The sequence below is a fragment of the Linepithema humile genome, chromosome 1, assembly GCF_040581485.1.
Source record: "Linepithema humile isolate Giens D197 chromosome 1, Lhum_UNIL_v1.0, whole genome shotgun sequence".
Lineage (NCBI taxonomy): Eukaryota > Metazoa > Arthropoda > Insecta > Hymenoptera > Formicidae > Linepithema > Linepithema humile.
Window position 1 is genome coordinate 37,605,024 of NC_090128.1, and position 23,454 is coordinate 37,628,477.

The 23,454-nt window shown below is 31.1% G+C and overlaps 5 protein-coding genes and 1 long non-coding RNA gene across 13 annotated transcripts; 1 reads left to right on the forward strand and 5 right to left on the reverse strand.

Moving 5' to 3' along the window:
* Positions 1-47: 47 nt before the first annotated feature.
* On the reverse strand, positions 48-6,108 carry LOC105667432 (uncharacterized). The gene is made up of 10 exons (XM_067348280.1): positions 5,067-6,108; positions 4,663-4,762; positions 4,393-4,503; positions 4,056-4,211; positions 3,848-3,897; positions 1,444-2,391; positions 1,081-1,180; positions 884-994; positions 547-702; positions 48-394 (listed from the first exon to the last, which is right to left on the reverse strand). The coding sequence occupies exons 1-10, from the start codon at positions 5,855-5,857 to the stop codon at positions 344-346; spliced, it is 2,574 nt and encodes an 857-aa protein (XP_067204381.1). The 5' UTR covers positions 5,858-6,108; the 3' UTR covers positions 48-343.
* Positions 6,109-6,808: 700 nt separating this feature from the next.
* Positions 6,809-10,043, reverse strand: LOC105667441 (odorant receptor 82a-like). 2 transcript variants are annotated; one of them, XM_012359245.2, is made up of 5 exons: positions 9,080-10,036; positions 8,740-8,839; positions 8,498-8,608; positions 8,083-8,238; positions 6,809-7,814 (listed from the first exon to the last, which is right to left on the reverse strand). In XM_012359245.2, exons 1-5 carry the CDS (start codon positions 9,883-9,885, stop codon positions 7,761-7,763), a joined length of 1,227 nt encoding a protein of 408 aa, XP_012214668.1. In that variant the 5' UTR covers positions 9,886-10,036; the 3' UTR covers positions 6,809-7,760. The 2 variants fall into 2 exon arrangements, with proteins under 2 accessions (XP_012214668.1, XP_067213983.1); XM_067357882.1 differs by having other exon boundaries at positions 7,708-8,238; positions 9,080-10,043.
* Positions 10,044-10,108: 65 nt separating this feature from the next.
* On the forward strand, positions 10,109-14,170 carry LOC137000774 (uncharacterized). Its single transcript, XR_010890961.1, has 3 exons — positions 10,109-10,284; positions 10,384-10,519; positions 13,971-14,170. It is a non-coding gene; the product is annotated as an uncharacterized lncRNA (long non-coding RNA).
* On the reverse strand, positions 10,150-15,015 carry LOC105667436 (odorant receptor 82a-like). 5 transcript variants are annotated; one of them, XR_010890923.1, is made up of 7 exons: positions 14,093-15,015; positions 13,715-13,814; positions 13,499-13,609; positions 13,085-13,240; positions 12,792-12,851; positions 11,242-11,341; positions 11,076-11,108 (listed from the first exon to the last, which is right to left on the reverse strand). XR_010890923.1 is itself a non-coding variant. In XM_067357920.1 (5 exons), exons 1-5 carry the CDS (start codon positions 14,890-14,892, stop codon positions 10,376-10,378), a joined length of 1,221 nt encoding a protein of 406 aa, XP_067214021.1. In that variant the 5' UTR covers positions 14,893-15,015; the 3' UTR covers positions 10,150-10,375. The 5 variants fall into 5 exon arrangements, 4 of the variants coding, with proteins under 4 accessions (XP_067214021.1, XP_012214661.1, XP_067214025.1 ...); XM_067357920.1 differs by lacking the exons at positions 11,076-11,108; positions 11,242-11,341; positions 12,792-12,851; positions 13,085-13,240 and adding exons at positions 10,150-10,429; positions 10,579-10,734; XM_012359238.2 differs by lacking the exons at positions 11,076-11,108; positions 11,242-11,341 and having other exon boundaries at positions 11,888-12,851.
* A 1,577-nt stretch (positions 15,016-16,592) lies between these two features.
* On the reverse strand, positions 16,593-18,703 carry LOC105667434 (odorant receptor 82a-like). The gene is made up of 4 exons (XM_067358202.1): positions 18,566-18,703; positions 17,249-17,364; positions 16,965-17,120; positions 16,593-16,894 (listed from the first exon to the last, which is right to left on the reverse strand). Exons 1-4 carry the CDS (start codon positions 18,588-18,590, stop codon positions 16,838-16,840), a joined length of 354 nt encoding a protein of 117 aa, XP_067214303.1. The 5' UTR covers positions 18,591-18,703; the 3' UTR covers positions 16,593-16,837.
* LOC137000644 (odorant receptor 82a-like) lies at positions 17,566-21,240 on the reverse strand. Of its 3 annotated transcripts, XM_067357838.1 has the most exons (5): positions 20,296-21,238; positions 19,975-20,074; positions 19,771-19,881; positions 19,428-19,583; positions 17,566-19,167 (listed from the first exon to the last, which is right to left on the reverse strand). In XM_067357838.1, the coding sequence occupies exons 1-5, from the start codon at positions 21,102-21,104 to the stop codon at positions 19,111-19,113; spliced, it is 1,233 nt and encodes a 410-aa protein (XP_067213939.1). In that variant the 5' UTR covers positions 21,105-21,238; the 3' UTR covers positions 17,566-19,110. The 3 variants fall into 3 exon arrangements, with proteins under 3 accessions (XP_067213939.1, XP_067213942.1, XP_067213933.1); XM_067357841.1 differs by lacking the exon at positions 19,428-19,583 and having other exon boundaries at positions 20,296-21,239; XM_067357832.1 differs by lacking the exon at positions 17,566-19,167 and having other exon boundaries at positions 19,174-19,583; positions 20,296-21,240.
* Between the last annotated feature and the right edge of the window lie 2,214 nt (positions 21,241-23,454).

The window sequence follows — 23,454 nt, forward strand, 5'->3', positions numbered from 1 at the left end:
AGGTAGAAGTAGCATGTAATCGATACTTAGGTCTGAACTTTCATGCACTGCACATTACAGTTTTGAGTGTTCAATTACATTATAAACTGCATTCTATTATTTATCAGCAAGCAACACAAAGTTATTTACGTTTGTTAATGAGACCGTGATGTATATTAATATTGCACAATATATATTGAAAGTTTAACGAAGCGAGTATAATACTTAAATAATGCTTTGCTTTAAAAATAGTGAAAATGTCACATAATATTCTCATATCAATATGATTATCATTTAATTATTCACATAATTGATTACTATTTATTTTTTACAATCTGTTTTAAATTTAAAAAATTATAAGCGTTTACATAAGAGTACGAAGTATATTTAAGTATGCTACCGCGGATTTAATTACCTGAAACAATTATTAGTTATATTGTCAAAAAGAATATATTTATTTAGCTATAATTATTAATTTTTTAAATAAATAATTGTGCACGAAATATTATCTATGTAAATTATACATCTGTAAATTAAAATTATATATATTTTGATTTAGATACTTACATTTCCGAAGGTAGAAAGGGAGAGTTCAATCATTTTCCCAGCGGTGATTTTGATTATGATGCTGGACCTTAATATTATCAGAACAAGGCCGAGAGCAGTATTCCCAGGTAATAGATACCAATTTGTCATATAGGCAATTTCACCAACTTGGCCACACTGTTATAGGCCGTTTTATATACCTGTTATGATTAAATCGGACAATATGTTCGCGGCGATATCGCGTTTCACATACGAAAAATTACAATGTAATATTAATTTGCTATTAGAAGCATAAAGTTTCTGATTTATGATCACAAGATAACATCTTCGACATTTATAATGAATATTACGTGGTTACCTGATCTGAAAGAATTTCTCCGATATAACAAAATATAAAGATGTTGAATGTAACTGAAATTAGTATTATACAATACGCGACTATGCCTTCTTTCTCATCTTGACTCCAATCCTAAAAAATATTCGCTAATTCGTTAGCGAATAAACAAATAATGCATGGGCAATGGATAACAAATGTAACTTTCATAATGTGCGTACCAGTATACAATAATAGCCCAAAAGACACATATGCATTGTGCATCCTACTATTTCTACGAGACAAACTACATTCGTAATTTTCTCTATGCGAGATACAAAGCTGAAAATATATTTAGGAATATATGATAAATTGAAATAATTGAAATATATAACAAATGTCAGAATAATTAATCATTTGTATATTTCCTCTCGCGTCTCTATAGATCATTACAATATATTTTAGAATATATTTATACAATAACAAATTAACATACATTATTTAAACAATATTTAGCATATTATTAAAATAAAGACGAAAAGTAATCGATATTGATTACATATAGTACAAAAAATCTACAATTAAATTATTTTTCATATACTTACTTAAGTACCCTCAAATGATGCTCAACGATAACAACAAATTTTTGTTGCGTGGAATCCCTCTTTTCGTTCGTTTCATCGACGAGATTGTCTAGCAAGGACATAAGAATCTTCAGTTGACCACAGGCGTGCATTACGAAAACGGCGGTAATGCTGCAAGTGCCTACTCCCACGGAATTTACTACGAACGTAGATAGATACTGAATCGCGAACACTATTTCGTATGCCGGACTAATCGTAGTATCAAGGATTTTGTCATAGAATGCGAAAGGCAACGAATACATTGACGTATTGTCCTCTTTAGTGGCGGACTCATCCATTGTCATTCCTCGGAAGATGTTGTATGAGAACACGCCACAGTGCACGAATATTGCGGAAAATATTGCGATGAAACGACCGATTCTGGCGTTTCTCAGCATAAGCCCTCGCTCCTCGATTTTCGTCACGGTCCGCCAGTCGGTCTCAATGTGCTCAATGCATTGGCCTATGTCGCCGACATGCATCAGCAATGCGCAATACTTGAGGCTCGCCAGCAGCCAATTGCTGAGCGGGCCGAACTCGCGCACCTTCGTTTCCAAGTCTTTCGTCTCGTCCAGGAAGACAGCCAACGCGCAAGGCACTAAAGTGCTGACGATCAGAAAAATACACACTATCAACAATACTCTGGAAAGAATCCTTTCCTTGTACGATGATTTCTTCACCGGCCAAACGCTTATTGGCTTCAGCAGCCAACGGATCGGCTGTATGCTATATTCCTTGTCTTCCAGATAATTCGACATAATTGGAGAATCTTGCAGGAGACTCTTCCTGCTTGCTTCGCAAACGCACCGGTACAATTGAGCAGTCGCGACTACTCGAAACGCACGCATGGTAATAGTCGCGGTATAACGCGTGCGCGGTATGCTGACTATGCTTTCGTTTAATACACGTCTCTCAGAACAGATAATCGATATTTACGGTGATAGCAAATTGAAACGCGATGGTGGATGCATTGTGGGAGAAACAGCAAGAGTGGCAAACTGTCAGGTCACGCAATTCCCTCTTTTTTTTGTTTCTATGTAAGGTACCTTCATTGTAACTTATTTATTTCTGTATCTTTTTATAAAAAAATTCATAAGTACTTTTTGGAATAAACTCGTTTTGTTCAATGGTTATTATCAGTTTTCTTTTGTTTATTTGTTTTACAAGGACATGATGGACATGATTGTGAAAAGTTGAACAGTGTAATGCTTGCGCTTATATTGATTGCTTCCAAAATAAGGGTGAAACTTCATTCTAATCAATAAAACTTATTTTACCAAAATGAAATAGCCAAGCACAGCTCATAACGTAAGATGGTTGAAAAACCTGTTTCTACTATCAAGCTTATATTTGCAATGATTAAAAATTAAATTTTGTTAATTTAAAATTGTAATAATTAATATTATTTAACAAATATTTATTCCATTTGGGAAATATTCCATCTATAATATATTCTATATAAAATATAGTTTTAATCATAAAATCAGGAACCATCGACTCAATTGCATACTGTAATCATTATGCTTTTTTACTTCCTAGCACACACTTTGAATTCGACATGATCACTTCACGAAAGTGCACGAAATATAGTCATTAGGGGGTAGTTGCAACCGGAGTTGTGCGAACACAAAAAAACGCCTGCGCCAACTTTCGGAAAAGTTTGGCGAACAATTATGCATTATACTTTTTCTGAGAAAAATACATATATCCGATCAATAACCAGGTGTCTCATGAGAGATTATATTGTCAGTCCTGAAAAAACAACTTGTTTTATGAAGACTGTAAGGATAGATTCGTGGAAGAGAGTTATAGCTTGTGAAGTGGTTTGTTTTTTGATCAGCATTTTCAGCTATATTTTCCGTATGTTCGTCAAATGAATTAATTGCTATACCGTCTTGCATGACAATAAGAAGATTAATATTTTATAAGATGTTAAATATTAATAACAGATCAAATTTATGTAACTCTAAGACTTGGTCCTTTTTCCCCCATTTTTTCAGTGTATAACTCTAGGAAGACACTTTGGATATTTTCCATAAAACACAAAAATAATAAAAAAAATACACTAACCTTTTCAAAATATGAACTATCAAAGTATGCAACTTTGCAATGATAACTGCTTGATAGTACAAAGTAACGCACATTGAGATAATAAATCGGCGTCGCGGAAAAACGGCTTTAATAAATGCGAGTATCTTTACATGTCGTTTTTAAGATCAAAACAATGATTGGCAACAAATTTATTCTCTTTTAATTATAGCAATTAATTTGATTGTATAAATATTTGTTCTATTTGAAAAATATTTTATCTATAAATATTCTATATAAAATTTATATATATTCTATATAAAACGTTTTTTATATTTTCTAATTTATTTTAATTTACGTAGCCATTGTTCGCAATATATTCAAATATGCCATAGATGTTTTAATTATCTAAAATAAAAAGATTTCTTTTTTTTATTTACTCTTATCATAAATAAACTATTTAAAAATAAAAAGTTTTAATAGTAAAGTTGAAAGATTTAAGCGTTATTAAATTCGATTTTTTTTTAATATAGATGACTATATAAATTATACATTTTTTTACTTACATCGCCAAAAGTTGTGATAGATAAATGAAATAACTTTCCTGCAGTCATCTTAGTTACATTACTTGATCGTCCTATTATTAGAACGAGACCAAGCGCAGTTCTGTTACGTAATTTATACCATTTAGTCATATACGCCATTTTCCCAACATTTTTGCACTAATAAATAAACACAAACATTTTAAAATCTTTGTAAGAGGCCCAAGAATTTTATTTGATTTATAAGATATAAAACAAAACTTTTCAATACAATAGTTTTCTCTTATTAAATATGTAACTACATTTCTGCAATTAAGTTTTTACATCCCATAAATGCTTATTTATGATCTCAATTTATTACCTGTTCTGTGAGTACCTCGCCAATATAGCAAAATATGAAAATATTAAAACACATTGATAGATACACAAGAATATATGATGCTATTTTCGCTGCATCAAATGCACCCCAATTCTGGAAAATTCAAATTTATTTATTGTATGAGAAGAACGCTACACTGTTTCTCCAATTTCTATAAATGAAACAAAAAATAATTTTCTGTTCTCCCAAAAAAAATTATAATGCACTTTTAATAACATGTTTACGTAATCTTTAAAAATCCTTAGCGCGTACCATAATGCAATAATATCCAAGTAAACACATATTTAACGTGCATCCCATCATTTCCACGAGACAGGCTTTATGCATAATACTTTCCACGCGCGCTACAAAACTGGAAAAACATGTATATACATACATATATAACTATATATACATATATATACTATAATACGACCATATATATGTAACGCGACAAAATGTTTTTTTGTAACATATTAAAATTGTTATTGTCCTGATAATTTAATATATATATACTTACTTAACGTAAATAAAAACACAATTTAAATAACATAGAAAAAAAATATATATATAATTTAGTATAATAATACAAAAATGTATTTATCCCGTTTGAAATTAATATTATAATTCAACTTTATGCTGAGTATAATTAAAACTTAACTGTTAAATAAAAATACCTGAGGGCTCTCAAATGGTGCTCCACGATAGCAGCCAATTTGTGTTCAGCTTCTTCTTCATTATCTTCGGAAAGTTCTTTTAACCACACATATAATACGTTTAGTTGACCACAAGCGTGCATGGCAAAGACGGCAGCAAGGCTGCACACACCCACTGTGGAGCAACTCACTACGAAGGTAGACGAGAACTGCACACCCAACATGATTTGATTCACAGGACTAAATCTGGCGTCGATAAACTTTCGGTAAATTGGACACGTCATTGGATACATTGTGATGGTTTCGTTATCCACAATGATGCTAACGGTTCTCACCGCCTTGGCTATACTGAAAAAAAATGCGCTAGTGTGCATGAATAACGTGCAGATCCCGGCCATAAAGCGACCAATCTTGGCGTAGCGCAGCATTATCTCGCGATCACCGACTCTTTGTATCAGCTCCGAATCTGCGTCCATGTGTCGTATGCAATTTTGAATGTCACGACTACGACTGAGCAGCGTCCAGTAATTTACCGAACCCATAACTCTATGAAGCATTGGACCTATGGCATTCAATTTGGACGGTATATCCTCTGCCTCGAGTGTCACATATAAAAAGCATGGTAGCATAATAATCACTATCGCAACCGTACAAATCGGTATCAGCACTATTGTGGAAATTTTCTCCATTATGTTTGATGCGCTGGTTTGCGGCCAAGCACCAATCACAATGAGGCACCATCGGTTAAATTGTAAACTGTACTCGCTATGCTTTTTCTGTTTAGCATTTCCTGCACGCTTCGTATTCCACATGATTACTTTACAAAGTTGCGCGGAGTACTGTCACTAATGGGGATAGTTTGGTGCCCGTGGTGGTTTAGTGGTGGGAGTAGTTACAGCAGAGTTGTGCGAATACAAAGAAGCGCCTGCGCCAACTTTTGGGAAAAGTTTGGCGAACGATTATGCATTGTACTTTTGCTGAGAAAAATACATATGTCCGATCAATAACCTGGTGTCTCATGAGAGTATATATTGTCAGTCCTGAAAAACAACGTGTTTTATGAAGACTGTAAGGGCAGATTCGTGGAAGAGAGTTATAGCTTGTGAAGTGGTTTGTTTTTTGATCAGCATTTTCAGCTATATTTTCCGTATGTTCATTAAATAAATTAATTGCTATAGTGTATTGTCTTGCATGATAATAAGAAGATTAGTATTTTATAAGATGTTAAATATTAATAATAGGTACTTAAAAAATTATAAAATTTTATTGGGTCATTTTTTACAAATAGCTTAATAGTTAATGTTTAACACTGGCAAAAATATCAATTTTATTTATATAAATTTTTCTGGTATATATATATAAGTATATATATATTTTAAGGATAGACATATACTTATTTATTAAAAGATTTAAATATATTACAGAAGTCTTAATTACCCAAAACAATTAAGTATTTATATCAATTTGATTTTATTATTAAATAATTAAACGTATGACCAAAAAGAAATATTTTTATATCACAAAGAAATATTTAAGTATTATTATGATAATATGCAGTTGTTGTGGCAACAGGTAGAAGTAACGTATAATCAATATTTAGATCTAAAATTTCATGCACTGGATGTTACAGTTTTCAGCATACAATTATACTGTAAACTGTGTCTATTATTTATCAGCAAGTAAGACAACAAATTTATGTTTAGTAATGAGATCATGATGTATATTAATATTTCAAATATATATTGAAAATTTAACAGAGAGAGAGAGAGAGAGAGAGAGAGAACAGATAAATCAGCAGATTTTAATTGTGATGCTAGATCTTGAAATTATCAAAACGAGGCCGAGAACAGTATTCCCAGGTAACAGATGTCAATTTGTCATATAGGTAACTTCACTAATTAGACCACACTCTTCACATTCACACTTTTATATCTTCTGCCTCGAAATTTCTGTCATATTCAAGAAGCATGGTAGCATAATAATCACTGTCGCCACCGTACAAATGAGTATCACCGTTGGAAAGTTTTGGAAAGTTTCTCGCTAAGTTTGTGACTAAGCACTAATCACAATGAGGCACCATCGGTTAAATTGTAAACTGTAGTCGCTATGCTTTTTCTGTTTAGCATTTCTTGCACGCTCCGTATTCGACTGTGGTTACTTCACAAAGTTGCGCGGAGCACTGCCACTAGCGGAGCAACACATTTTAACCGGGGGGTTAAATAAGCGCTGGCGCCAACTTTCGGAAAAGTTTGATGAACGATTATAGTTTTTATGAAAAAGACACGCACATGTCCGATCAATAGTTGAGTGTTACGAAAGTTTACATTTCAGTCCTGAGAGAACATTGTGTTTTATGAGGACTGTAATTAAGGATAGAAATTCACAGAAGAGAGTTGTAGCTTATGAACTGTTTTCTTCTCAGATTACATTTTCAGCTATCTTTTCCGTATATTCATTAAATAAATAAATTGTTGTTATGTATTATCTTGCGTGACAAGAAGGTTAGTATTTTAGAAGATGTTAAATATTAATATAATAAATATTTGAAAAAAATAGAAAATTATATTGCACAATTTTTTTACAAATAATTCAATAGTCGATGTTTAAGTTTGGCAAACGTCAATTTTATCTATTAAATCTTTATGTTATATTGAGGATATACATATATATTTATTTTTTCTATACAAAATATATATATTCTATGCTTACTATGTTTCACATAGTCAGCGCACGTAAGAGATTTAAATATACCATGGAAGTTTTAATTACCTGAAACAACAAATCTTATTTGTTCATCTTTATGCAGATAAATAATGCAAATAACTATTCTGAAAATTATATATGTAAAATCTGAAATAATTAATAAATAAATGAAAAATATGATTGTCATGTGCTTTAAGACAATAAATAATATAATCCCAAGCAATCAAATTGCTATAAAATTATTATAATTTGTATTAACAAAATATAAATAGGATACAATTTGTTGATTTTTTATTATTGGAAGATTGTTATGAGAATTATATGTATTACTCACATCACCAAAAGTTGAAATAGATAATTGAAATAATTTTCCTGCGGTAATCTTGATCACATTACTCGATCGTGCAATTATCAAAACGAGACCAAGCGCAGTTTTGTGATGCAGTTTATACCAATCAGTCATATATGCCATTTCTCCAACATGTTTACACTAATAAATTATTATACACACTTTTAAGTTGTTTATAACCATTTGAAAATTTAATATAATCAGGCTTTAAAGAAATATCAAAAGACGCAAACGCGTCTATTCAAGCGTTCAGCTTTGTTAAAGACGAGGTAATTACACTTTAGCATTTTTTTATAAAAGCCTAAGAATTTTATGTACATTTTTTTATATACAAAATTTTATAAGACTATTCATTAAGCTTTCAAACACGTAAAATATTATTTTATTCTGAAAATGTTACCTGTTCTGTAATAATCTCTCCGATGTAGCAAAATATAAAGATATTGAAACACAATGATACGTATACAATAATGTAAGATGTTATTTTTGCTGCATCGAACACTTGCCATGCCTGAAAAAAATTAATCTATGTTTTTTTTAAAATCGATTTGATAACAAAAGATAGCAAAATCTTTGCCTTTGTAATAAAAGAATTACTGGTACATTTTATGAGATATCTATCGTTTTACATCTTTAGCATACCATAATGGAATAATATCCTATTAAACACATGTTTATAGTGCATCCCGTCAATTCTACAAGAGCGATTTTATGCATAATGCTCTCTATACGTGATATAAAGCTGAAACGTACATACGCAGATAATAACATTTTTTTTCAAAAGAAATCCGCACATGAATTAAATACAAATCGTGGACATAACAAATTTGTTTTTCACAAATAAAAAAGAATCAATTTTATAATTGTAACAAAACTATACGGGTATCTGTATTAAACAGCATCATTCTCTTATTAAAATGAGTATATGAAATGTTTGCGTCCAAAATGTGCCTTTCTAATGTGTACTTTTTTTACGATGTACCTCAACGCTCTTAAATGATGCTCCACGATAATGGTCAGTTTTTGTTCAACCAGCTTTCTGTTTTCTTTTTTCTCATTTGTAACGAGTTCGTCCAGCCATATATACAGCACATTCAGTTGAGCACAAGCATGCATAGCGAAGACGGCGGCCAGACTGCAAGCACCGACAGTAGAAGAACTCACCACGAAGGTTGACAGGAACTGTATAACTAACGCGATTTCGTTAACGGGACTGAATCTTATATCAATCAGGTTGCTGTAAATCGGACACGTCATTGGATACGTCGTAAAAGTCTGGTTGTCGATAGTGATCGTTGTGGTCTTCATCGCTCTGGCTATACTGAACATAAACGTACCGCCCTGCATAATTACGCCACAAATACCGGCGACAAAGCGGCCGAATTTGGCGTGCTGCAGCATCACCTCGCGATCTTGGGTTCTTCGTATGAGTCTCCAATCTGTCTCCATGTGCCGTATGCAATCGCGAATGTCGTCACTACGTTTGAGCAATACCCAGTAATTTATCGAACCCATAATCCTGTGAAACAGTGGCCCAAGGGCGCCCAGTTTCAACTTGATGTCACTTTCTTCCAATAAGATGTATAATAGACACGGTACCGTTATCACTGCCACCATAGTCGAACAGATAAAAATCTGTAGCGACACGAGGATCTTCCATATCGTGTGCGATGCATCCATTTGTGGCCAAGCACCGATCGGTTTCAGGAACCATCGATTTAATTGAAGACTATAATCATTGTGTCCTTTAAATTCAACACTTGTTGGCACAAGTTTAGGATTTGTCATGATTCCTTCACGGACGTACCCGAGGCACTGAAGTTCGCAATGCTCCGGTGAGAGTTGTATTCGAACAAGCGCTTGCGCCAACTTTGAATAAAGTTTGACAAACGCTTACATTGATATCTTTTCATTCTGCGAACACCTGCACGTTTCTAATCAATAACCGTTCGTAACAACAAGTTCTGCTTTGTTTTGCTAATTTGGAATAGCCACATTTCGAGTGAAATATAGGAATACTTTTGCGGAAGTAAGTGCAAATTTCGTCAAGTATTGAGGTTCAGTTATTTATTTTTTCAGAAAAATCATGAGAGGATATCATTCAAGTCTTTGAAAAATGTATTCGTAAAAAAGCTTACTGTGTACGTTGTGACAATTAAATATATTTAATACAAATTCTTCTACTTGGCAAGTATTACATCTATTCTATATAAAATATGTTTTCTAAATTTCTAACATACTACATTTCTAATTAACTACATTTCTAAATAAATATGTTTTATGTAGTCATCGTTCGCAAAATATTTAAATACGCCATGGAAGTCTTAATTACCTGAAACAAAAAGGTTTTTGTTTCCGTTCATGTTACGATTTTGCTAAGAAAATTTTTAAACATTTGAGTAGAGTATAATTGGCAATTGAAGTGAGTAGAATTTCTTATTTATTACATTGATTAGTATATTACACATGTGTGTTACTTACATCGCCAAACGTTGCGATAGACAAATTAATTAACTTTCCTGCAGTCATCTTGATTACATTACTCGATCTCATGATTATCAAAATTAAACAAAGCGCTGTTTTATTCGGTAATTGATACCAGTTAGTTATATATACCATTTCCCCAACATTTTTGCACTAATAAATAAATAGATATTTTTAGATTTTTTTATAAGCATCTAGAAATTTGAAGGTAAACTTTTTTTTATTTTTTTAACAATATAGAAGAATATTTTACACAATTTAAATACAATACTTGTTTCTTTAAAAATATACTATTTAAATGAATGTGAGATACTTCTTTGTATTTATAAAAATAGATGAAAATGATTTTATGTTACAAACAAATTAGAATAATTTTCAAATTTTTCAGAAATTGTTTTGTTTTTCAAGTCTGTTACCTGTTCTGTTAAAATCTCGCCAATGTAGCAAAAAATAAATATATTGAAACCCATTGATGTATATAAAGTAATAAATGATAGGATTTTTGCTGCGTCAAATGCACCCCAGTTCTAAAATATCAGTTTAACAAATTTATTTATCGTAAAAGATAAATTTTAATTTTTTAGTGACCTCAATTAAATAATTATATTTTAAATTAAAAAGAAATTTTTTTCAGAATAATAAATATTTTTTTAAACATACCATAACAGTATAATATCCTAGTATGCACATATTTAATGTGCATCCCATCAATATCGCGAGACAAACTTTATGCATAATATTTTCCACATTTGCTATAAAACTGTAACATATTTATATTATTGCTTTCAGCGCATGATATCGTAACAATTGTAGCAATAGCTTTTGTTAACAAGACATCTGCGCAAGAATTGATCGAAGATGTATTTTTTCTTATCACCTTTATTATAAAATATAACAGAAAAATATATATTGATTTTTGAATGGCATCACGCATATGAAAACACACCGTGTGTAATCAAAGCTCAATAGTAAAATATAATACCTTAGAACTCTCAAGTGATGCTCCACGATAGCTGCCAATTTTTCGTCAACCGAATGATGTCCTTTCTCCTCGTAAGTCTGGACGAGTTTGTTCAGTCACGCGTACAACACGTTCAACTGACCGCAAGCGTGCATCGCGAAGACACCAGCGAGGCTACAAACACTCACTATGGCAGAACTCACTACAAATGCCGATACGAATTGTATAGCTAGCATAATTTCGTTTATTGGGCTAAATCTCGTGTCAAGAATCTTGCTGTACGCCGGACATGTCATCGGATGCGTCGTAAACGTTTCGTTGCCGACTGTAATAGTCGTAGTTCTCATTGCTCTTTGGCTGTGCCGAAAAAGAGTTGACCGCCTTGCGTAATTGCAGCGCTAATTCCGGCGATGAAACGACCGAACTTAGCATATTGCAACATTATTTCGCGATCCTCAAATTTTTGTATAATCCTTCAATCTGTCTTCATGTGTTGCATGCAGTCGTGAATGTCGCGGCTGCATTTGAGCAGCATCCAGTAACTTAGAGAGCCCATAATTCTGTGAAGCAGTGGCCCGACTGCGCCCAGTTTCGTTGCAAAGTTTTTGTCTTCCAATAATACATATAATATACATGATATCGTAACAATTCCTATTGTAACTGAACAAAAGAGAATCTGTACTAATGCGGCAATCTTTTCTAGTATACTCGATGTGCTTGTTATTGGCCAAGCACCAATCGGCTTGAGACACCATCGGTTTATTTGTAAACTATATGCATTGATATTTTTGAAATCAACATTTTTCAAATCACGTTTCGGATGTGCCATGCTCGCTTTGCGAAAGTTCCTGGTGCACTGAAGTGCTTTGATAAAGACTGTATTCGAATAAACGCTTGCGTCAACTTCTGAAGAAGTTTGATGAACGTTTGGCTATATTTTTTGATTGAGGACGTTGCATGCATGTCGGATCGATAGTTGTTTCTTGTAGCAGGTGTTTTGTTTTGTCAGTTTCGTGAGAGAACCGCGTGAGAGAACCGCATTTAGAAAGAAATATGAAAATACTTTAATGGATATAAGTGCAAATTTTGCAAAGTATTGAGCTTTGATTACTCAATTTCGGGAAAATCATCAAGGATGTTATTTTTGTTTTTGAGAAAAATTTAATTCTGTTATATATCGATATTTTATTAAATATCTATTCTATTTGGAAAACATTCCATGTGTGTGTTTCGCAATTTTCTGACTTACTATATTTTATGTAGTCATTGTTCGCAAAATATTCAAATATGCCATGGAAGTTTTAATTATCTGAAACAATACAATTTTCATTTCTAATAACAATATAAATTCTGAAAAGTTTTCACAGCTTGGTATCAATATTTATTCCAAAAATCCTAATATCTTAAGATGCAAAATTAAATAGATCAATTATTATAGAATTGTAAGATTTGTTGTAATTAGTAAAAAAAATTAGTTTGTTTTGAAATTTTTTTATAGTATGTCATTAGAACAGTGACACACGTGTCCATGAACTTACTCACATCGCCAAAAGTTGCGATGGATAGTTGAAATAATTTCCCCGCAGTTATTTTGATTACCAAACTCGATCGCATGATTATCAATACGAGGCCGAGTGCAGTTTTGTGAGGCAGTTTATACCAATTGGTCATATATGCTATCTCCCCAACATGTTTGCACTAATAAATAAATATAGCTAACAATTTTTATGATAAATTTTAATTTTCCAAATGAATTTGAAGACAAGAATAAAAAAACATTAAAGAATGTAAAATTAAAACGTAATTATATTTAAAAATATATTAAGAATAGAAATAAACAAGCATGGAATTAATTTAACGTTTTTATAATTGAAAGATGATATTATATTTTATAATTAAGTTAGAAAAATTTTCATACGCGCGCGCACACCTAATTATTTTTATCTCTTTTATTACCTGTTCTGTTAGTATCTCACCAATGTAACAGAATATGAATATATTGAAACTCATCGACATATATACAGTAACATACGATAATATCTTTGCTGCATCAAATGCAGCCCAATTCTGAAAAATCAATTACTATCTAAATTTATTGTAAAAGACATAATTAATTAGTTTTTTATCGAACTTATTCTGTTAATTAAAATAATTTTATTTGCTCTAACGTACCATAATAGAGTAATATCCAAGTAAACACATGTTTAATGTGCATCCCATCAATTCCGCCAGACAAGCTTTATGCATAATACTTTCCATATTTGCTATAAAACTGAACATATCTTTGTAGTTCAAACAAAATAGTGCAAAATTTTTTGAAACAGAATATCTACATACAAATTAGTCTAATATATAATTAATACATTTTTATCATTATGTTTTCATCCAAGTTTGTACACGGATAAATAATGACCAACTTTTCTTTTAGGTTCAAAAAAAGATATGTAATTTTATCATGCAATGGAAATATCCGATTTCTAAATAATGTCATATTTAATAAAAATAAATTCGTGTAATGTGCAATCCAAGCTCGACTGTTAAATAAAGTACCTAAGGACTCTCAAATGATGCTCCACAATAGCAGCTAATCTTTGCTCCGCTAAATTTTTCTTCTCATCGTACTTGACAAGTTCGTTCAACCACATATATAATACATTCAGTTGGCCACAAGCATGCATGGCAAAGACAGCGGCAAGACTACAAACAGCAACTGTAGAGGAACCTACTACAAACGCCGAGAAAACCTGCACGCCCAGAAAGATCTCGTTCGCAGGACTGAATCTCGCATCGATGATCTTACTGTACACCGGACATGTCATCGGATGCATAGTAAAGGTTTCGTTGCCGACTGTAATGGTCGTGGTTTTGATCGCCCGCACTACGGTGAAAAAAAATGCGCTACCGTGCATGAACACCGCGCAGAACCCTGCCATGAAGCGGCCGATTTTAGCGTATTGTAGCATCACTTCACGGTCATCGATTTTTTGGACGAGTTTCCAGTCCGTCTCCATGTGTCGTATACAATTGTATATGTCTTTGTGGCGCGTAAGTAACGTCCAGTAATTTACCGAGCCCATAATTCTATGAAGTAACGGAACAACGGCGCTTAATTTAGTTTGGATGTCTTCTCTTTCAAACGACACGTACAACATGCAAGGTATCGTAATGATAGCTATCGAGCTTGAAAAAATGAGAATTTGCATTGATACGACGATCCTCTTTACTGTGCTCGATGTGCCTTGTGGCCAAGCACCGAGCGATATGAGAAACCATCGGTTTAATTGTAGGCTATAGTCACTGATATTTTCGAAATCAAAGCTTTTCAAATCACGTTTTGAATTTGTGTTCATGATCACTTCGCGAAAGCGACCGATGCACTGTCCACAATGGTCAGCGCTTCGGCTAAAACTACGTTTGAAATACGCCTGCGCCAACTTCTGGAAAAGTTTATAAACCGAACGTAATTGACGTCTTTGCCCTGAGGACGCATGTGCAATCGATAATCACTTGTTGTGTACAAAGTTTGCTCGTCAATTCGACGAGAGATCGCGTTCGGTGAAGAATATCAAGATACTTTTCTGAATGTGACTGCAAATTTGTTTTGACTTTTCATCATCTTGTGTTCCTTGTGATTTATACAAGACGTCTCCGAACTGGTATGTACAACCGAAAATATACGAATTCTACATGCAAATATAATTTAAAAAATGTAAAATAAAATTTTTTATGCAAAGCCTTATTTTTGACAAATTGAGAAATCTATCATATCGAAAAATTAGCTTATCAATTTTCTCTGCAAAGAAGTTTGCCGCCAAAATGAGCTCAGTAATTGACTGACAGGGAACAACTCACGGCAATTTTTTTTGGGACATAAAAAAAGTGTTAGTTATTAACTTTAGAGCACAAGGAACCATAATAATTTCTTATGTGTATTGTGAGATGCTTAGAAAGTTTGGGAGGGCTAAGCATTCAAAATAAAAAGCGTGTTATGTTGACTTCCTGGATCGTTCCATTACAGAACAACATATTCTCACATACTTGAGCTCATTCTGGCCCCAGATTTTTTTACAGATAGAATTGACAAGCTTCCGATATGACGAATGTCTCAATTCAAGTGACGATTGCATGGAAAAGTAATTAAAGTATATTTTTAATTTTTTTATAGCCTACCGGAAATTATTGCTTTTCGAATACGCCTCATATGTCTTGATTCAGTCGATTTCGTTGTCGAGTAATCGTGTTTCCGCTGTTAATTATTATATTTGAATAGCCCGTTGGCAAAAGTCGTTAAATTCACTTGAAATTTTTTGGCAAGAGCGAAAAAACTTGTATAATTTTTCTCATTCAAGCTATTAAGATCTTTTTTTTTATAAAATTAAGAAAAATTTATTGTTTAAGTTAATAAAACGTGTATAATATGGCATAAAAAATATAATTTCTATTTATTAAAATACAATTTATTTGATTGGTTTTACAAGTGGACAAAAGGCTGATTTTGGAACTGAAGTATCCACCATTTTTATTTTCTGCATAGATACAAAAACAGTGTTCGAGTAGATTATTAAACAGAATTTTTATAATTTTGAAGCATTTTTATACCCTAATAATATAAAAAAAATATACGTATTATATTACAAAACGTCACATTTAGTTATTTATTGGAAAAATACAATGTCTTCCTCTTTTATCTTTATGTCAAATTCAAATGATAAATATAACTGCATTTGCAATACAGAATAAGGATTTAACTTCTTTTGCAACTTGACCCACTTTTCTCTTTTGATTTTATAGGGTTTGTAACTGTTGTTACACATTTTTAAAACGTTTAATTCGTCAAGGAATTAAGGAATCTAAAGGTATTAATATCTAATTTTTTTATATTTTTAGATATAGCTGCTTTTGCACATGGGCTACTCAATTTGATAGTGAGAGATACGATAGAATGGCAGATGTAAAGAGATCTGCATATGCAACATGTGACAAATTAATATTTAAAATTAAAGAAAGAAATAAGAAAATATCAGTTAATTCTATTTGATCTGTTTTTACGTTTTTACTTAAGTGATTCTTATAAATATTTATTTATTCAAATAATATTATAATAATTTCTATTGATTATTACGTTTTCAAAGTTTGTAACGTTATGTTGTAGTAGATATTCTGTGTTTTAATAAGATAATTTATATTAATATTAAAATATAAGATGTGATATCATGGTGACGACTAGGAAATTTGCTAATGTTTGCTAAAAACCTATAATGTACACATAATAATGTGTACAAGTAATGTAATTTTCTAAGAAACCATCATGGTTCGTAGCATGTTTAAATATATCATGGAAGTCCTCACTACCTGAAGCATTTTAATATTATATGAATTTTAGGTTGTGTAAGCAGTGATATACATATTCGTACACACTCACATTGCCGAAAGTGGCTATAGAAAGATGCACCAGTTTCCCCGCAGTTAGTTTGATCACCATACTCGATCGGATGATGATTAAGATGAAACTAAGAGCCGTTTTATGAGGTAAACAGTACCAATCAGTCATGTAGGCTGTTTCACCTACTTGTTTGCACTATTAAATAATATATTTTATAATATAAAAAAGTTATAATAATTGGACTTACTTGATTTCTCAAAAGTCCATGAAAATATTTTAATAATAATACTATAACATTTCAAGCTTCGTATTTGATCTTTTACCTGTTCTGTCAGCACTTCGCCGATGTAACAAAATATGAAAATGTTGAAAGTCATGGATATGTATATAATCATATAAGCTATTGAGCTTTCTGTTTCTGCACTCCATCTCTGAAAAACTTTGGATAATATATTATAAAAATTTACAGTACACAATTAGAACATTTGATATATCAGGAACCACCTTCATCATATAAGAACTACAGCGAGGTAAACAAGACGCTTTGAAAAAAATGACAGGACTTTTTGGAGGCCTAGTATTATCATTTATACATATTATAATAATATAAATAACGCAAGATTAATGCAATCAAAAAATAATTGCAATGCATAAACAATGCATAAAAAATAACTGAAATTTAGCATGAAGAAACTGTAGAATGTTTATTATAAGATTATAATGTTAAATTTTCAAAATTTGCAAAAGTTTGAATTATTATTAAGATTTTTAAAAACTTAATTTTGGTCCGTTTTACCCCATAGGTGGGGTAAAATGGACCATCCCATGGGGTAAAATGGACCAAACCGAAATAATATGAATCAAGAAATAATTTAACTGATCAACTCAAAATCAAAACTATATATTATTTATTAAATATTTTTGAATAAGAATAGAAATTAATTTAACATTAATCATTTTATTATGCACACAAATCTTTAAAATAATTATAATCTTTATAATTTTTAACGTTTATATTAAATATAACATTAAATATAACATTTTAAAATAAAGCATGTAAATAAAATAAATAATTATTATAAAATCTGTTTTTATTTGGAGACATTATTTTCAATAAATTTCAAGTTTCTTCTACTTTTAACAGTGCGTTTTTTATTTTTCATAGCTTTTTCCAGTAAAAAAAATGAGATGTAAAATATTTCTCAAATCAGAGCAAATATATAAGCAGAAAACTATAAGTAGAAAGTATAAGTAGAAAATATAAGTAGAACAAATATATAAATTGGTCCGTTTTATCCCATTTAAATTGGTCCATTTTACCCCACATAACAACATTAATATTATCTTATTTTTATTTACCTGTAAAAATTATTTTTTAAATGTAACTGATGAAATATTACTTCTAAATAACCAGAAATATGGAACTTGTAGAAAAATTTAAAAATATTAAGTTTTGCAATCTTAGTCACTTAAAATGTAATACTAAGAAATTAGATCACGAGATCTATTTGCAAGAATTTGACGTTTCTTTATAAATAACTCACGATAGTCTTATGATATAATGACGTAATTTTTAAACAGTTAAAAAGCATCAAAAAGGAAATTAATTTTATGTTTATCCAGCAGATAGAGGTACTTACTAATAAGATCTAGCAAATGGACCATTTTACCCCGCGGTCCGTCTTACCTCACCTTCCCCTAATAATTTTTTTTGTGCGCGTCTTGCTTAACGATCGATACTCGAAGCACGCTGCACTGTTGGAGGGCTGCAGATTGTCTTGGAAAGTGACTGCTTACGCGTTCGGAGAAATATTAATTTTTTTTCTAATTATATACAATCCTATATTATTGTTTTATATTTAATTTAGATATGCAAACTAACATATACGGCTCTTTAGAAATATTAATAAGAAGAAAGTATTTTCTTGTATAATGCAATGGCCATTCTGCAATTTCGAAAGGCAAATATTTTTATGATCTTGCAAAAAATATTAATATTTAATTTTAGAATAGAATTTTCGTGAAACACATAACATTGCAATATTTTTCAATAATGTCATCATGAAAAAATATATATTATGGTGAATTATTTTTATTCTATTTATTAAATATTTTTTTCTATTTTGACGATATCACATTTGTTCTATAGAAAATATATTTTATACATTTTCTAATTTAATATAATTTATGCAGGAGTCATCGTTCTTAATATATTCAAATATACCACAGAAGTCTTAATTACCTGAAACAACAATGTCTTCCTTCCTATTTACGATACAGTTAATCATGATATTTCAATATTACATTTTAATTTAGAAAATTTTAATATTAGAAAATCTGAATTTGTGAACATTTCTTGAAAATAATAAAAAATAATAGATAAAAATATGTGGAGGAATATTTCATAATAATTAATAATATATGAATATAAAGTAAAAAATGTATTAAATTTTTTATTAATACAGTATCATATCGTAAGTGCAATATATACGTTTTACTTACATCACCAAAAGTTGCGATAGACAATTGAAATAATTTTCCAGCAGTTATCTTGATAACATTGCTCGATCGCGCTATTATCAAAATAAGACCAAGAGCAGTTCTACGCGGTAGTTTATACCAATCGGTCATATATGCTTTTTCGCCAACATTTTTACACTAATAATTTAATATACAGATGAATCATTTTTTTTAAAGCCCGAAAGCGCGATAGGTGAGATAAAGCGAATTGAGAAATATAAAATACGAAACTCAAGTAAAACTGGTAATTTAACAAGAGATAATTAAGATACAATATTTATGTGTGCATAATACTTCAAATAATGATCATGTTTTGAGATATTACCTGTTCAGTAAGAATTTCGCCAATGTAGCAAAATATAAAAATATTGAAAGCCATCGAAACATATATAATAATATGTGACGTTATTCTTGCTGCATCAAAATCACTCCAATTCTGGAAAATCAGAAATTATGTTTAACATTTCACAAATAAGAAAACTATGAAATGCTACTATAACATATTCACCTTTTTAGGCTTTTAGCATACCATAATAGAGTAATATGCAAGTAAACACATATTCATTGTGCATCCCACCAATTCTACAAGACAGATATGTTGCATAATATTCTCCATGCGCGATATAAAACTAAAATGCAAATATGTGGTCAATAACATTTCTTTCTCTTTGCAAAAGTTTTAAGTCTTTTTATATAGATTCTTTCTTTTAATGAAATTTATTGTTGAAAAATAACAATCTTTTTTTTAATAAAACAAAAATGTCTAATCGGTAACTAAATAGGATTTTATCTAATATGTATTGCGGTGACTGCACAAATGAAATAAATCTCGTTTGTTTAATTAAAATACCTCAGCACTCTCAAATGATGCTCCACAATAGTGGCCAGTCTCTGTTCGGCAAATTCGTTTCCTTTATCCTCGTCTGCGACGAGATTGTTTAACCACGAAAACAGCATGTCTAGCTGGCCGTAAGCGTGCATTGCGAAAACTGCGGCAAGACTGCAAGCGCCAACTGTAATCGAATTAACTATGAAACATGACAACAACTCTATTGCCAGCATGATCTCGTTTGCAGGGCTAAATCTCGTATCGATAAATTTGCTGTAAATCGGACAAGTCATCGGGTGCACTAATGTAGTCTCGTTGCCAATTATGACCGGCGTAGATGTCATTGCCTTGGCTATGGTGAAAAGAAATGTCCCGCTCTGCATAAACACCGCACAGAATCCGGCGATAAAGCGGCCGATCTTGGCGTATCGCAACATCAGTCCTCGATCGTCGGTCTTTCGAACTAGCCTCCAGTCCATCTCCATGTGTTGCACGCATTCGCGAATGTCACCGCCGCGTGACAGAAGAAGCCAGTAATTAATTGTGCCCATGATCCAGTGGCTCAGCGGACCCATAGCGTTCAATTTCATCTGGACGTCTTTCTCCTCCAGTGACACGTACAACATACACGGCACCATGACGATTGCTATCAAAGACGAACAAGCAACAACGTGCACTCGCAATGAAAGCCTCTCCACTGTCGTCGATGTGCTGTCTTGTGGCCAAGCAGCAATTGGCATTAAAAACCAACGAGTCAACTGAAGACTGTAGTCGTTATTACTTTTGTACGCGAATCCGATACTCGTTGATACACGTGCTAGATGTGTCATGATTACCTCGCGAAGGCGCACGATACACTGACAGCGGCGAACAATGTATCACATAGAATTATATCTGGACAAGCGCTTGCGCGAATCTTTAGAGTGGTTTGATGAACGGAAAGGGTGATATACTTTCTGAGAGAGACGCATGCACGCCTGATCGATAATTACTACTCATGGAAATCTAACGTTTACTGTTTAGTTAGAGAATGCATAAAGAGCATATAGGAGAACATATATAGATCTTCCCATCAATTTTCTTTTACAATCGTATGCAATTATGTAAATTGTAATACTATACGCATAAAATATCTTACAAAAAAATATTAATCCAATTTAATATCTTGCGATGAAAAATATTTGATATTTTGATATCTATTTATGTTAACTTTTAACTTTGAAGAAATTATTTCAGATAATGTGGAAATTTACCGTATGTTTGAATAATATATAAATAATCATAAAGATTATTTTATAACGTAACTATTCATTCTATTTATTTTGAAATACTTGTACTATCTATTTTTTTTGTATACAAAATATATTTGTTCTCAAACTTAATATAGTTTACATAGAAGAAGTCATTGTTCGCAACATATTCAAATATATCACGGAAGTTTTAATTGTTTGAAACAATAGTATCTTCTTCCTATTTAGAATATAAATTAATTATAATACATCAGTATTTTTACGCAATATTTTTCAAAAAAGTTTTAAATTAATTTAAAATGATACATGAATAAAAAATGAAATTGGTTAAGAGAGGAATGTCAATAATTGATAGATAAATATGAAGTAAATAAAATAGATCAAATTTTTATTAATAATTTTTACCATTTTAAGTGCGATGTATCAATTGCTTAATCACCAAAAGTTGCGATAGACAATTGAAATAAGCTGTCATTTTGATAACGTTACTTGATCGTACTATCATCAAAACGAGTTCAAAAGCGGTTTTGTGTGGTAGTTCGTACCAATTGATCATATATGCTTCTTCACCGACATTTTTGCATTATTAATTCAAAATTTTTTAATTATTTTTTAAGTGTCCATAAATGTAAAGAACGTCGAAAAAATATTGCGAGACATGAAATGTAAATACGAGCAACAGTTTTTCTCAAATAGACCGTATAAATACCAGTTCAAACCTGAATAATTATATCAGTAAGTTCAAGTTATTACCTATTCTGTGAGAATCTCATCGATGTAACAAAACATAAAAATATTATATTAAATATAAAATTTTATAAATATTTATTTATTATACATTTTTCTATGTACATCAAATCGTTATTCATTAAAATTCAAATTATTCGAATTGCTCAATTATCTAAAATTTGTGAGCGTTACAAATAATAAATAAATGTTTAAATATGTGATTCTTCGCTATCGGAAATCGTATTCTGAATTTCCGTTTTTGTATTTATTTTATTGGTAAAAAGTCGCTATCTTTCCGAGACGCTCAAACTAACAATAAGTATAAAAAATAGCCAAACATGTTTTCTTTCAACGATTCCAGTGATTCTGTTCACCAAATTATCGTCATTTAATACGTCCGATTTTCGGAGAAAAGATGTTAAATTTAGAATTTTATATAAGTGCCCGATGTCACGTACAGGGCGCAAATTTAAGCAAACTAAGGCAGTTTGACAAATCAGAAAACCTAAATAGACCAAGTAAATTAGATTGATTGAGTGATAAAGACAAATCAGAAAATTTTTTAATTATATTTCTCGTACGAGTTGAAATAATTTTTCTTTGTTACCAGCTTATAATTAACAAAATAATAAATTCTTAAAAGTATTGCTTGCAATTGGATCAGTGAAAATTTGCAATTGTCGAAAAGCTACAAATATGAAAAGTGTTGTGTATTTGTTTACAATGCCAAATTTCATGTTTTTTTCATATCTCGTAAATAATTAGAACTTGATTAAAATGTTTTACTTCACTTGGCTCTTTTGTAAAAGGCGCTACATACATTGCACTCTTAAATTATCATTTGTTTCAATTCAATTTAATATTTTACTCAATGTTAAAGTTTTACTTTTTGAAAATTTTGTAAAATTTATTTTAATTTGTTTACTTAGAAAAATATGACATTTTGAGAGAAAAAATTTTTCTTCTGCTTACTGGATGACAAAGAATTATAAAAAAGTAGTTAATATATTATTTAATGAAAAGTTATTATTAAAAATAAAATTATTTATTTAAAATTTGCTGTAAAAATACAAACAATAAAGTTAATTGTCAACTCAATAATTGTCAACCGAATAATATAAGAAACGTGAGTGCAACCTTTGTTGAAAAAATTGGGCTTTGGTTATTTAACTTCAGGAAAATTATCAGAGATGCCGTATCG